Source organism: Stegostoma tigrinum, chromosome 4 (assembly GCF_030684315.1).
Source record: "Stegostoma tigrinum isolate sSteTig4 chromosome 4, sSteTig4.hap1, whole genome shotgun sequence".
In the NCBI taxonomy this organism is placed as follows: domain Eukaryota; kingdom Metazoa; phylum Chordata; class Chondrichthyes; order Orectolobiformes; family Stegostomatidae; genus Stegostoma; species Stegostoma tigrinum.
Window position 1 is genome coordinate 34,343,032 of NC_081357.1, and position 13,298 is coordinate 34,356,329.

Here is a 13,298-nt window from a genome sequence, read left to right on the forward strand (position 1 = left end):
AACAGGCCCAATACGTTTAATTAGAATTTCCATGGTGCAGTTTACTAGCAGAATATTCAACTGTTACCAGTGTTTGACCGTCACATTCTTGCGAGGGTTGCAGAAAGTGAGAGGTTGCACGCAGATTATGGGAAGCAAAATCAGCTTGGTGTGCAGTTTAGAGCACCAAGACAATATTATCACGAAGGAACTTGTAAACCGATTGGATCCACGCTTGCCACAGGTATTCCAATATGAGCGGGGACGTGGTGCTTGCGGGCACTTGGCCCAATTCCGTCCTCGCTCTATTATGTCAAAAATCAGCAAAATAGTTTCCAATATGTAGTTTTTTGACCAATTCATATTTACATCTTTAAAACAAGACCTGGCAGGTGATCGGGTCCCTGCAAATAACATAAGGGAAAACATCAGAATATTGGTGAGTTGCTGAAAAGGTGTTTGCTTCATCGTGGCAAGTTCATGGCTTTGACTTGTGGTTACTATTTCACAGAATTATTACGGAGTAGAAGGAACCGTTCTGCCCATCGTTTCTGCACCGGCTCGCTGAACAGTTGACTTAATACAACTCATTTACCTTTCTCCCCCATACCATGGCGTGCTGTTTCTGTGTAAGTAATCAGCCAATGGTGTTTTGGATGCCTCGATTGAACCTACTCCACCCCACTTCCGGGCAGCACAGTCCACGCTGGAACTACTGATCGTATTTTACTTCTACCTCGCATTTGCTTCTCTTCCATAACTCCATAAGAGTGTGGCCTTAGGGTCTCCATCTTTTTACCACTGGCAACAATTTCTCCCAGTCAACCCCATCGGAATCTCTCATGATTTTGAGAATCCCTGTCAAATCTCCTCTCAGCATCCTCCAATCCGAGAAAAATAGTCTCAATTTTTCTAATCTTTCCTCTTAGCTGAATTTCCCTTTTCTCTTAATTAAAGTTTCCATCCTTGGAACCGTTCCCACTACTGTCTTCTGCACTCTCTCGTTGGTGTTCAGAGCGCTATATAATTGTCTAAGTAAGGCTTAACTGGCGTCTCAAATAAGTTCACCATAAACTCTCGGTTCATGTACTCTATATTCCCATAAATGAAGCCTAGAATTCTATGTATTTCATTAATAGCTCTCAGTACCTGTCTTACCACCTTTAATAACAACATAGATATATAACGCGGGTCGTTCTGCTTCTGCGCACATTGTGAACAGTGTCCTTTATATTACCTCTCCATATTCTTTGTACTAAACAACTCTCTGCATCAAACTTCAGCTGCCACCTCTCCACCCAGTTCAACAATTTGAAAATTTCATTTTGACCTTAATGTTTGCAATTTATCCATGTTTTCTGCCATCCACAGACCTTCCAATTGTCTCGTGGTAATTTATATATGAATCAGAAAAAGCAACAGTCCCAATTCCAATCCCTGGGGAACTTCATCATAACCCTGTCTTCACCCAAAAGTGCCAATTAACCGTTACTTTCCATTTCCTGTTATTTCACCAATTTTGTCTCCGTGTTGTTAGGTCTCTTTTACTCTATGACTTGTAAATTTCCTCACTAATCTGACATTTCAACCCAACTACCTGAAACAATAAATTGAGTATTTTATTTGGTGGTTAAGCCACAAAGCTAAATTAAATGGTATTTATTTTGGGTTGGAATACATACTGAAAGTATAATTTATTATCCGAAATGTTATATTTTAAATAAGTTGGCAAAGATCGTGGAAGACAATATCCCGGAGAAAATGTAGGTATCTTATTTTAAATATTAATCAAATCAATCTAAATGAGATTGCCCCACCCCCCAAAAAAAACACCCATGGTTCTAAACTGGAGTACAAGGCAGCATAATGCTTTGGGTTATCTTTTGTACTGACTGGAATGAATGAATGACTGAATGATTTATTTATTGCCACATATATCTTGAAGATACAGTGAAAAGTATTTGGTCACAATCTGGTGCATTTTGAAGTGCAATAAGGATAAAAAGAAATGATTTCAGTAAGACTTCATCTTCTGTTCAAATTGGGGGTCTCAAGCACGGATTCGGGGCTTCTGCAACGTGCTTTGGACCTCAAGGGGTCCCGCCCTGGGAACCGCAACGAAGACCCCGCAACAAAAACAAAAGTTGCTGGAAAAGCTCAGCAGATCTGGCAGCTTCTGTGAAGAAAAAAAAACAGAGTTAACGTTTCGGGTCTGGATTTGGTTCTGGGGAAGGGTCACCGGAACCGAAACTTTAACTGATCTTTTTTCTTCACAGACGCTGCCAGACCTGCTCAGCGTTTCCAGCGACTCTGTCCTTTCAGTCCTGGTTTAGAGCATCTGCAGTTCTTTCGGTTTGTAACGAAGGCCCCGGGTCTGCTGCCACCACAGCCAGGAGGCTCGCTCCAAGCCGCCGTAGCCGCAGCCACCCGAAGATGAAGAAAAAGGGAAGGAGAAAAGTGAAGAGGTCTGCACATTCTCCCCGTGTCTGCGCGGGTTCCCTCCCGGCCCTCCGGTTCCGTCTCACAGTCCAAAGATGTGCAGATTGGGTGGGTTGGCCATGGGGGATGCAAGACTGACAGAGATGGGGTGGATCTGGGTGAGAGGCTCTTCAGAGGGTCGGTGTGGACTCGGTGGGCCGAATGGCCTGCTGTAGGGATTCTATGAAAAGAAGAATAAAAGACGCAGAGAAAACAATGCCGTCAGCCTGGAGCATGCCGGAACCATCTTGAAAAGGGTCAGCTCCACGTTCAGCTACAAGCGGGCCCTCCCTTTCAAGGTGAATTCTGATTTAAAACCCTAGTTTGGATTCCCGCATCATCAGCGTTGTGACCAATGTTTAAAAGATCAGAGCAACATAATTAACAGTCATTTGAGGTGTGCGGTGATCACGGTAATTGCAGACTCGAACCCTCAGCGCTGGGCAGAACGCACTTCAGAATGGCAATGACCTCCCACATACAGGACACATGCAGCACAACAGGTTACATCTCACACCGCAGCCGAGGCCAGAGTGAACTGCAAAAACAAAATGCTGCTCATTTCGTCCGGTAATTCCTGTAATATCCAATGCCAGCACCTTCCGACTTAAAGACATTCCAATCTGTTCAGAGCCAAAATAGACCAGTGAGCAGCAATTTCCAATTGGACCATGAAAACTCCAGCGGACGAAGTAAAAGACGATTCTCTGCAATGTTTCGCCTCTGATTTGAACAGATTCGAATTTCCCCAGAGGAAGATTTCAAACTCCGGCCCGACAGTGCTAACATTCCTATCCAGATCCATTTCAGGTTCCCCCACTTTAGCATTCTGTAACAAACTGAAAGTGTGTAGAAGAATGCACTTGATCATCAATGAGAATTGATTACGTTTGTTGAGAGAAAAATTGCCTACATCAAATATTTACCATAGAGTTGCAGATGGATTGCCTGACTGAAAGATTGAAATGATGTGGTGCTTATGCATGTCGAGCCTTCAGTCGAGTACCAAGGTCTAGCACTTAGACCTCTTGTTAATACCCTCACGGAGCCGGATCCCCGCCACCCTGTCTCTGCCAGGCTTCAGCTACGGTCTGAGCGCAGGAATAAGAAACATGGGTCGGATCTACTGATCTGGGATGAATCGTTTTACTCTTCCACAAATCCATGACTAACCACCTCCACTACAAACCCCCCTCCCCAACCTGTGATATTTAAAAGGATGTCCAATGCCCATAACAGAAGGGGCAGTCGAATTTAAATCGCATCTTGAAAACAATGCTCGCTGCTACTCTTTCGCCCCTGACTTAATGCAAATGTAATGCTTCGTGTTTGGGGACAACTGTTCCTTCGGGAAAGATATGTGGAGTTTTTTTTTAAACAGAGGTACGGGAAAAGAGCGGGGCACTGGGTTTCATTAGGGAGCTGTCTCCACCGAAGACACTCTCACGATGGGCCGAAGGAGTGGCTTATGGGCTGCATCACTACGATTCCGTGAGATTTGGTTCAATGCTCAGCTGAGGACGATATTCATGGTCTATTCATTCAATTTAACACGTAGCTCTTGCGGTACAGTGGTAATATCCCTACCTTTGAGTCAGGTGGCCCGGGATCAAGTCCCACCTGCTCCAGGGGTATATAAAAGCATTTCTGAATAGATTGATTAGGAAGTATTTATAAGAGATAGCGTTAAGAAGGGGGGAGGGGCACAATTCCAAGGGAATATCCCGCTGCAATGTTCCCATTGCCTTTGTCACTTTAGTGTCGCTGGAATGAAATACGCGTTTGAATGAAAAACACTTGCACAGAAACAGCTGACATCCTTGAAAAAATTTGGGAAATGTCAACTGAATACAGCAGAAGGGGTAAAATGCAAAGGTCTGAAACGATAGCCCCCACTGAGGTCAATAGTTGTGGCAATCACCTGTCCACATGCTTCCTGCTGACAGCTAGCGATAAGTGTAAAGAGGAATGCTAGCCGCAGTTTATCGAACAAATTCGGCCTCAGTAGCGTTGCTCAGTAGCGTGATGGCTGACCACCTCAAGTCTTCAGAGGAAGCTGCGGCGGAGGCTAGAGCTTCTTAGGCCAGCACCAAAGGGCAGAAGCCACTTTTCGTTTTCTATATTGTGATCATATAGTCCTATTTACAACACCGCTCTGCAATTCCGTCCTGTTCCCTGGCGATGTCACTCCACCGGTGTGGCGGAGGGGTCATTGCACTATTGCAAGTTTAGGTCAGCTCCTTCAATTATTAATTTATTTTTAGACATGCAGTTAAAAGTGTTGCCGCTGCGTACAAATGTAATCTTTTGAACATCTGTAGATTAATACAAAGTTTGACTGTTGATGGAAAATGTAAGTGAATTAATTTTGAATGATCCAATCAGTTATTTATATTTTTTCGTCCTCCACTTCCCCGTGTTTCCTTACTCAATGGAAGGGTTCCAGAGCGGTTCTTTTTTCCCCATTAATTCTTAATCTTCCTGGACTAGGCAGATTCTGAGCGTGAACAAGCATTCGGGCCTCCAATAAAGCCTTGCTCTGTTCACACATGAACAAACCTACACATCCCTTTACTCTAACGCGCTTCTCTTTGAACGCCTATGAAACATTTATTCAGCTTTCGGTTTCGATGTACATTTAATGACGCGGTTCGTTGATAAGAGCAAATTACTGCAGATGCGGGAATCTGTACTGAAAACAAAAAATGCCGGAAATCACAGCGGGTCAGGCGGCTTCCAAGGAGAGAGAGCAAGCACACATTTCAAGTCTAGATGACTCTTTATCAGAGTTCGTTGATACCTGGACTGATAATGTACAGAATAACTATATGGTGGAGATTCTGGTTGCGTGTACCGCAAGCCTGTGGGCCACAACAGTCCCACTATCTGGTAACTTTCCCAACTAGTTCATGCAGAACTGCCTCCTTCTATTGTTGTACATAAGCATTTCTCGCTCACACTTTCTACTGCAGGGCGAGGCCTCTTCTCCCTTATGGACAATGACCAATGATATTGCAGGCGTTAGGCCGTCCGCGAACCTGAACAGGATCGTTTTGTTGGCCATCGTCACCCCGGTGCGGTCGGTAACACTGACTTAGAAAGTACTTCTTAATGAGCTCATTGGGTAGCAGTCAGGAGTTGGTGCCAAGCTGACAATTGTTTCTTTTGTCCATGGTGTCAATGCCTCGACAACTGCGCGGCTGACATCGGGACAAATACAACATGTACCCTTCCCACTGTACCAGGCTCTATGCCACTTCAGCTGGTGTACACGGACTGGGGGCAGTGGCGGTGCCTCGCTCAGAAACCTTGTCCAGAGACAGTGATCCACTGGCGACATCCAGAGTAATTCCAGTTGACGTAGCACAGACCAGAGTTGGAATAGGAAATGTGAGTGATAAAAGTAGCAAACGAGACATTTACCCATTGGATCGTTAGGCATCTCTTTTTTTTCTTATTGATTTAGAACGTGTATGCGTATCGATTGACAAAAATGGAGTAATGTCAAAATAAAGAACTACGGATGCTAGAAATCTCTAGAGAAACTCAGCAGGTCTGGCAGCATCTATGGAGAGAAAGCAATCTCAACATTCAGAGTCCACTGTCCCCTTTTCAGCTCTGAGTTTCTTCGGTAATTTCGGTTTTTGTTTCAGTAATAAAGGAAGGCCGCTTAGCATGGGTATCGATGCGCAGGACATGCTTAAACGTTAAAATTGATACATATTAATAATACATTCATTGAAAAATGATAACCAACTGAAAAAAGAATCAGAAAGTACTTCATAACTATTGCGCTTAATTAATACACCGCCAGGATTCGCAGCAGTGTTTGTACTGCAGTTAATCTGTCAGTCAAAAAGACCAAATAAATAATGATTTACTGCAAGCATATTTTGCCGCATTAAAGCTTCAGACTAACGGTTAATTATTGTCCAAGGTTAAACTGGATTGTAAGACTTTGTGCAAGAAATTCTACCAAGTAAATCCAAATCACTTGGGTCAAACAATTCTGCGGGATCTGTGTGAGAGCACTCTGCGCCTAGAAATGCAAAACGCGTTCTATACAAAGGCGAGTTTGTACTTCATATGGAAAATCTCCATCAGCGAACTCTCCGTCCAAACCACACTTTAGCTTGTAATGCGGGGAAGAATGTCTTCTCCCAAGTGAAAGGAATTGAGAGTGGATTTAAAAAAAAAACAAAATGTGCTTAAAATGCATCAATCCCGATTTTTCCTGCTGTGCAATCTAAACTGTAAAGTTCAATGTAATCGTGATGCAACATGGTGAATATTACAGAGATAAAACTAATCTTACACAACTGTTATTGTAGGGTTAAATTGTTCCTCGGTTTGCTTATGTTCAGATTAACGAAGACAACGTTTGAACGCATTGAAGAGTTTGAGCCTGTGATGGTGCATTGGAGGCTGATGCATTGGGCTGCCTGAGAATACAGCAGTATGCAATTTACTCTTCAACTGTACGGATCTGTTTCAATTCCTTGCCCCGTAATAGCTTGCTCCTCCTACAAAAGACGGTAACGATAAACGTTTTAACAAGTGTTTAACTCGAACTCTTTGGAATCATCCTGAGAGTCAGAAAGTGAAAAGGCAGGGTTAACATTTATAAAACGGTCCTCGTTTGCTGTAGAAGAGTGATAATGGGAACTGCAGATGCTGTAGAATCCAAGATAACAAAGTGTGGAGCTGGATGAACACAGCAGGACAAGGAGCATCTCAGGAGCGCAACTCTCTGATGAAGGGTCTCGGCCCGAAACGTCAGCTTTTGTGCTCCTGAGATGCTGCTTGGCCTGCTGTGTTCATCCAGCTTCACACTTTGTTATCCTCGTTTGCTGTATTCCGATTCGGGTGCATTTTAGTCTCGCAATTGTGACTAATTAATAGACATGTTTAGTATTTGGATGAGGTTGCAGAAATTAAACTAAAGCATGACAAGGTCCAGCAAGAACAGAGCACCGTGTCAACGTCATCGTGACCTGTTAAAAGTAATGACAAAAACTCAGTTTTCCCATTTTAAGTAAGTGGCACCATTTCATGGCACGGAATACTTTGGACACCCCAAATCGGCATGTTGTGGAAGGCTAGGAAGCAAGTCTTCCAGTGGGAGTTGGTGTGCAATGGCAGCGCAGCCAGTCGAGGCCTCGCGGTAACCGAGTGTAAAGTCAATGCCTGGGCCCAGTCACACTGATCGTTATCCCTTCATGGCCAGCTCCATGTTAGCTCCGCATTCCACTTCAGCAGGTTTCTGCTTAATTCATACAAGATCAAGGTTCACTTGGACGAGAAACCTGTTGGTTTCTGCATAAGGCATTAGCTTGTTTTAAGAAATCCACCCACAAATTAGCAGCTCATTGTAACCTTGTAATCCCTGGGTGGTGACTAAATGTCTTTTGCCTCCCTGGTCGCTCAGCTGCAACGCTTGACTGGCTGCGGGATGAATTGGATTCACAGGGCGTTTGACATTTACGAGCAAAATTGACATTTTGTTTTGAATGTCCTCACCGCTTATAAAACATTTTCTTTACAGCAGCCGGCAGCTACTCTTGTAAGTGGGAGGTGCATTACTAAAGCGCCGGCTGGAGAATTCCGTCAACAAAGAATGGCGAAACTCTCGCTTTAAGGGCCGCGCATGAAATATTTGAAAGACTCGGCGGAAAACACTAGATCGACTGCTCGGCCGAACCTATGGGAATCCCCATTTCATACCCATTCGATCGTCCGGCCAATTTCATCCATTAAATCGTTTTTTTAAAAAGAAGAAATCAAAGATTTAGGAAAGCAAGTGGTGTTCATATAGTTTATTTTGCATTTTACGACAAATGCCAATGCAGACCGGTGGATAATATATGTAAACTGCTTCCGGCTACATCATTGCTCCCCGCTCCCGAAATCCAAGGTTTAACAGAGACCTTCCTCTGCCATTAACCTTAACGCTGTACTCGGTGCGAAGTACAAAAGCATTGTGGAAAACTACAGAACGCATGTCACTTGCATTTTTAAAATTTCACAGTTGGCTCTCAACAGACTTTTTGGTGTTGAAAAACGAGTGAAAAGATTCGATTCCCAACCATTCGCCGTCATCACTTGTAAGAATGATCTGCTCACGCCTGTGAAATAATATTGCGGCAGTGATTCACAAAGTTGCAGGATCTTTCTTGTCGGGGCGTGTGCCATTTTAATAGAGTGAGCTTTGAGAATATCACATCCACTATTATAGTCCGCCTGCCTATTCACACATTCTTTCTCAACTGCCTTTGGTGATTATTAGTAATAGAGTCATTGATACAGATTCGGAATTCTTCAATTGGGAGTTAATTCATTAAAGTATGCATTGAACAAGGGAAGTAAAACTACGACGGGCTCATGCGCGATGGATCTTCTATAAAGGATCTAAATGGGGGATTAAAGAGTAGCAAAGTTTACAAATAAACCTGCAAGGCTTATTTACTCATTCAAAAAAAACAGGCAAGTTTCGCTATTACACTGATGTATTTGCAAGCAAGATCGTAGTAATTTCAACTAACATTGGCTTCTAAGTACGTTTCTGCGTGTGTGTCAGTACAATAAATAATGTCATATAATTGTTACCGTGTCTCTCACGTAGTCAATTTCATACTGCAAGTTAATATCAATGTTAACCTGGGTAAGGATGCCACTTCGTTGTGGGGAATATGCAATGTTTTGTGCATGCAGATACTTCTGTAAATCTTGGAGACGATAAGGACTGCGGATGCTGGAAGCCAGAGTGTGTAGTTGTGAGGGTCTGACCTGCTGTGCTTTTCCAGTCTCACACCGACAGGCTTCTGCAAATCTTGCCGCTTGGAACAATAACGAGAGGAAAAACATTATACTTAACTCGGCAAGAGATCCAACTAATATCATAATTAACGATTAGTGCTACGACGAACAGTGATGCTATTAAAAGGAGTTAAGAAAATAGCTTTATAAAGGGTTCAAAAGCAAATTCAATTACTCGCTTGTTACACTCATTAAGAGTTCGTGGGAAGAACATTGTATTTCAATTAAATATGGATGTCAATTCAAACTAAAATCAGTTGTAGAAAGTACTGGGATATTGAACGTTGTTGCTGCGGCTGCTGTACAGATTCATCTTTAAAAATAGTTGTTTTACACATTACATTATTACACACTTCATTGTCTAATTGTGAAGCGTTATTAAAAACCACTAAGGCATAATTAAAATTCACTAGATGAGGTCACATTAAGGACATATTTAGTATCACCTTTAAGCTACATTGTGCCAGGAACATTTGTCTATTTCCAACTTTCCAATAAAAAGAAAATCTATGAAATTAAGGCATAGGCGAATGTGAAATACAGAGTAAAGGATTAACAGCTCTATGTGTGCCAAGACTGTCGGGCACAAAACGTCTTCTTTGCATCTGTTTGTGGAGCTTATTTTCACATTCACTCAAGCATTGAATCCATGTTTAAAAATACGTGCAACAAAGCTTGAAGCACCTTCTCTCTACAATCTAATTGACTGATAACTGATGCTAGGCTGCATTATTCCCTGTCTGGTTTGAAAAGTTTAAAGTTCAGAGTGATGCGAGTTAATTACACTGAACGCAGTGAACAGCTATACTTTGTGTCCATCTTTGTATGATTTCCTGACAGAATGTACTATAAATAGTTATCAAACTGATTAGAATGATGAGCTAATTATTTTACTAACTTAATAATGTAAGAGGTCCTTTGCCATCGTACTGTAAAAGTTATAACTCGTACCCAGATTACAATTGTGACAATTTTTAATTATGGTTTTTTTTAATGTAACACCTTGACTTTAGGATGTTTAACAATTATACACTTACACGTATGCAAAGTAGGAGACTCAATATAATACATTTTATAGCAGTACAGCATAAAGACATCGGCAACGAGTTTTATTTAACTGTGTCACCCCGCTCTTCGTTAACCGAAGTTGTGGCTCATTTATACTCTTCCGTAAATGTAGAGCACAATGCAATGATGTTCAACTTCTTAGTAACACGATTTGCTTTCCATATTTCACCATTTATTGCTTCATGTAAAGGTAAGTTTAGTTCTGAGGTCACAGTACAACTCCAATTTTTAAAGTTGTAATATTTATTACATTTCCATTGCTGTGTATGCACTTTATGATTTTGCGGCACAACCGCTTTGAAATAGACATGTGATTTCCTCCCTCTATGCATTGCGATTATTAAATATGTTTAATATTTCCTGTCTTCGACAATGCCGATATTCAATGAACTCCAAATGTTTGTATGATGATGATCACATTTAAAGTACTTTGCCATATTATGCGTGCATGCAACGTGAACTCTGCATTTCTCTGTCATCCTGCACCGTTCCGACTCGTTTTAAGCGTTTACCAATCTTGGCTGCACCCGAATAACAGCTATCGGTTTCCTTCCTTACCGCCTCCTTTGACAAGTTTGGCAGGGGAGGGATGGGGAAAGAGGTCAGAGGTCATCCTCTCCCCCTCACCTCCTCGCCTCGCGCAGGCGGCAGCGACGGGGCGCGTGACCCGTCCGCGGGCGGACCAGCCAATCGGAGTCGGGCTGAAGGCGGTTGATTGACAGGTTGGGCGGGACGGCGGCGGGAAGCGCCTGTGGGGCCGGGCTGGGAAAAGACTGAAGCAGCGGCGGCGGCGGCGAGGCGCGCTGCATACACTGCTCGCCAGGCAGCCAAAGTTCAGCGCCGGGAGGAATCTGCACCTCACACCCGGCGGGCAGCGGTCGTGTCAGCAGCTGTAGGGGCGGTGGCGGCCCGCCACACAGACAGAGGAGGAGGAGTAGGAGGAAGAAGCGGGGAGGGAGGTTGGGAGCTAGGAGAGAACGACCTAAAACTCGACCAGCTGAGGATATTTCGTTACCCCTTGGCTAATTTCTGAGTATTTCCTGAAGATTGCACCAAATTTCCTTCACCCCCATTCCACTTCCATCCCATATAAAATGTAACTTGGCTTTTAATAAGACACCTAAGGTGAGCAACATAAGGCCAAAATAATACTGTCATAATAAGTGATTTGTGGGGAAAGAAACTCAAGTATATAGTAAATAACATTCCATTTAATGCAAAATATACAGAATAGTACAAGTAAAATTACGGCTAATTTGGAGATTCCAATCATGAAATCAAACCAGCCAAAAGCACAAGATGTTAGTTAGTATTAACATTTCGTCCATTCGATACTTGTAAGTGAGTTGCCAATCCAATAGTAATGCTGTCGTTAACAATCTGTTGCAGTTTCAGCACACGGTACAGCACAGTGAACATTTCGTTTTCTGCTGTCGTTCTGAATTGAAACATAGTGCTTGGTTTTTATTCCCCTTCTAATGCTTGTCTCTTTCTGCCTTCCTCTAGACACATGCCATTTGCTGGTATGAAAGCTTGAAGCACTGGCGATTGCATCTGCCGTGAGAAAGGGAACTTTGGGACTGAAACTTGGTTGGATTATGGCTCGCTCCCTACGAAAACAGTTCCCCTCCAGGTACAAAATCACAGCAGAGAGCCCTTGGCACGGTGCACCCACAGACGCGGTAATGCCAAGCCGCCTGCGAGAGTTCTGATCTGCTTTGGAGTGCTGTCAAAATCTCACACTTATACGCAGAAAAGAAACCACGGCTTCCTCTTGGCATTGATTTTAATAAGAGTTTTTGGCTTCTCGTGAATATATCGACGTTTACGTTTTCCTCCTTAATATTGCCATATTTAGTTCAGTTGAAAACGGGGGAGTTACTCCCCAACCTTCAAAAACAGTTAATTTCGACATATATGCTGGTTTTCACACGTGGTGTTAAAACCACAACCGTTTATTTTCTTGGGGGAATGAACCTATGGCAGCCACGCTGTAAGAAGAGGGAACAGAAAACGAAATGAAGGAAAAGTCTAAAAATGCTGCCCGGACTAGACGGGAGAAGGAAAACAGCGAGTTTTACGAACTGGCCAAATTACTACCGCTGCCATCTGCAATAACCTCCCAGCTCGACAAAGCCTCTATCATAAGACTGACAACCAGCTATTTAAAAATGAGAGTGGTTTTCCCTGAAGGTAGGTAACACTATTCAATTTCTCAAAATTGTTGTCGGCCCGATTACCACGCTGTAGTACGGAGGAATGATGGTCTCAGTTAAACCTGCACAGAACACACGCGGTTGTGAGAGAAACTGCCACCGACTTCAACTTTAAAACTAAGCACCGTGGGTGCAATGCATACCATGTGCAGAAATGTCATTTGGGCAATAACCGGCCTTCAAAGTTCTGAAATTATGATTGGCATTGTTTTCATGTGATCGAATATAAGTATCAAATCTTTGCTATCATATAGCAGTGCAGCATTGAGGGAAATCATAGATACGTTTAGTCTGGCAAATACATCAATTTCCTTTGAGGTCATGTTTAGTTTTATTTGCAATCATGCCTTTCTATTTTAAATATTCCATATTTAATAGAGACCAAATATAGCATTAATCGGATTCACAGACTTATAACAAGTAAATATTATAATCATTCGATGTTTAATGGGAATTACTCATGTATATTTACTATTCACGGTCCCAATATGTCGGACTTATTTTTCTTTTGTTAACGAGCTTAGAGGAACGTTTTGCAAATCGCGTGTAGGTGCCTCACTGAAAGTATCTATTTATTTTATAAAAGTTTATGACGGTAGTTGAAGTCCGATCAGTACAAAATGAGGAATGCGAACATGTTGCTATTAAAAAATAACAAAGCAACAGTTTACCCGGTACTCGGCAGAAAAAATCACTTCACTGACAACGTATGAGAAATATTGGCTGCGTGGTTTAAACTCA

The 13,298-nt window shown here is 42.6% G+C and overlaps 1 protein-coding gene across 3 annotated transcripts in view; it reads left to right on the forward strand.

Moving 5' to 3' along the window:
- The first annotated feature begins 5,251 nt into the window (after positions 1-5,251).
- sim1a (SIM bHLH transcription factor 1a) overlaps positions 5,252-13,298 on the forward strand; it is a 74,922-nt gene continuing 66,875 nt past the window's right edge. The window contains exons 1-2 of one of the 3 annotated variants that reach the window (XM_048531980.2): positions 5,252-5,346; positions 11,848-12,534. In XM_048531980.2, coding sequence (XP_048387937.1) covers positions 12,360-12,534 — 175 coding nt within the window. In that variant the 5' untranslated portion in view covers positions 5,252-5,346; positions 11,848-12,359. Of the gene's footprint in view, positions 5,347-8,206; positions 8,562-11,100; positions 11,467-11,847; positions 12,535-13,298 lie in introns of those variants that run through there. The other 2 variants (XM_048531979.2, XM_048531977.2) reach the window with 2 other exon arrangements.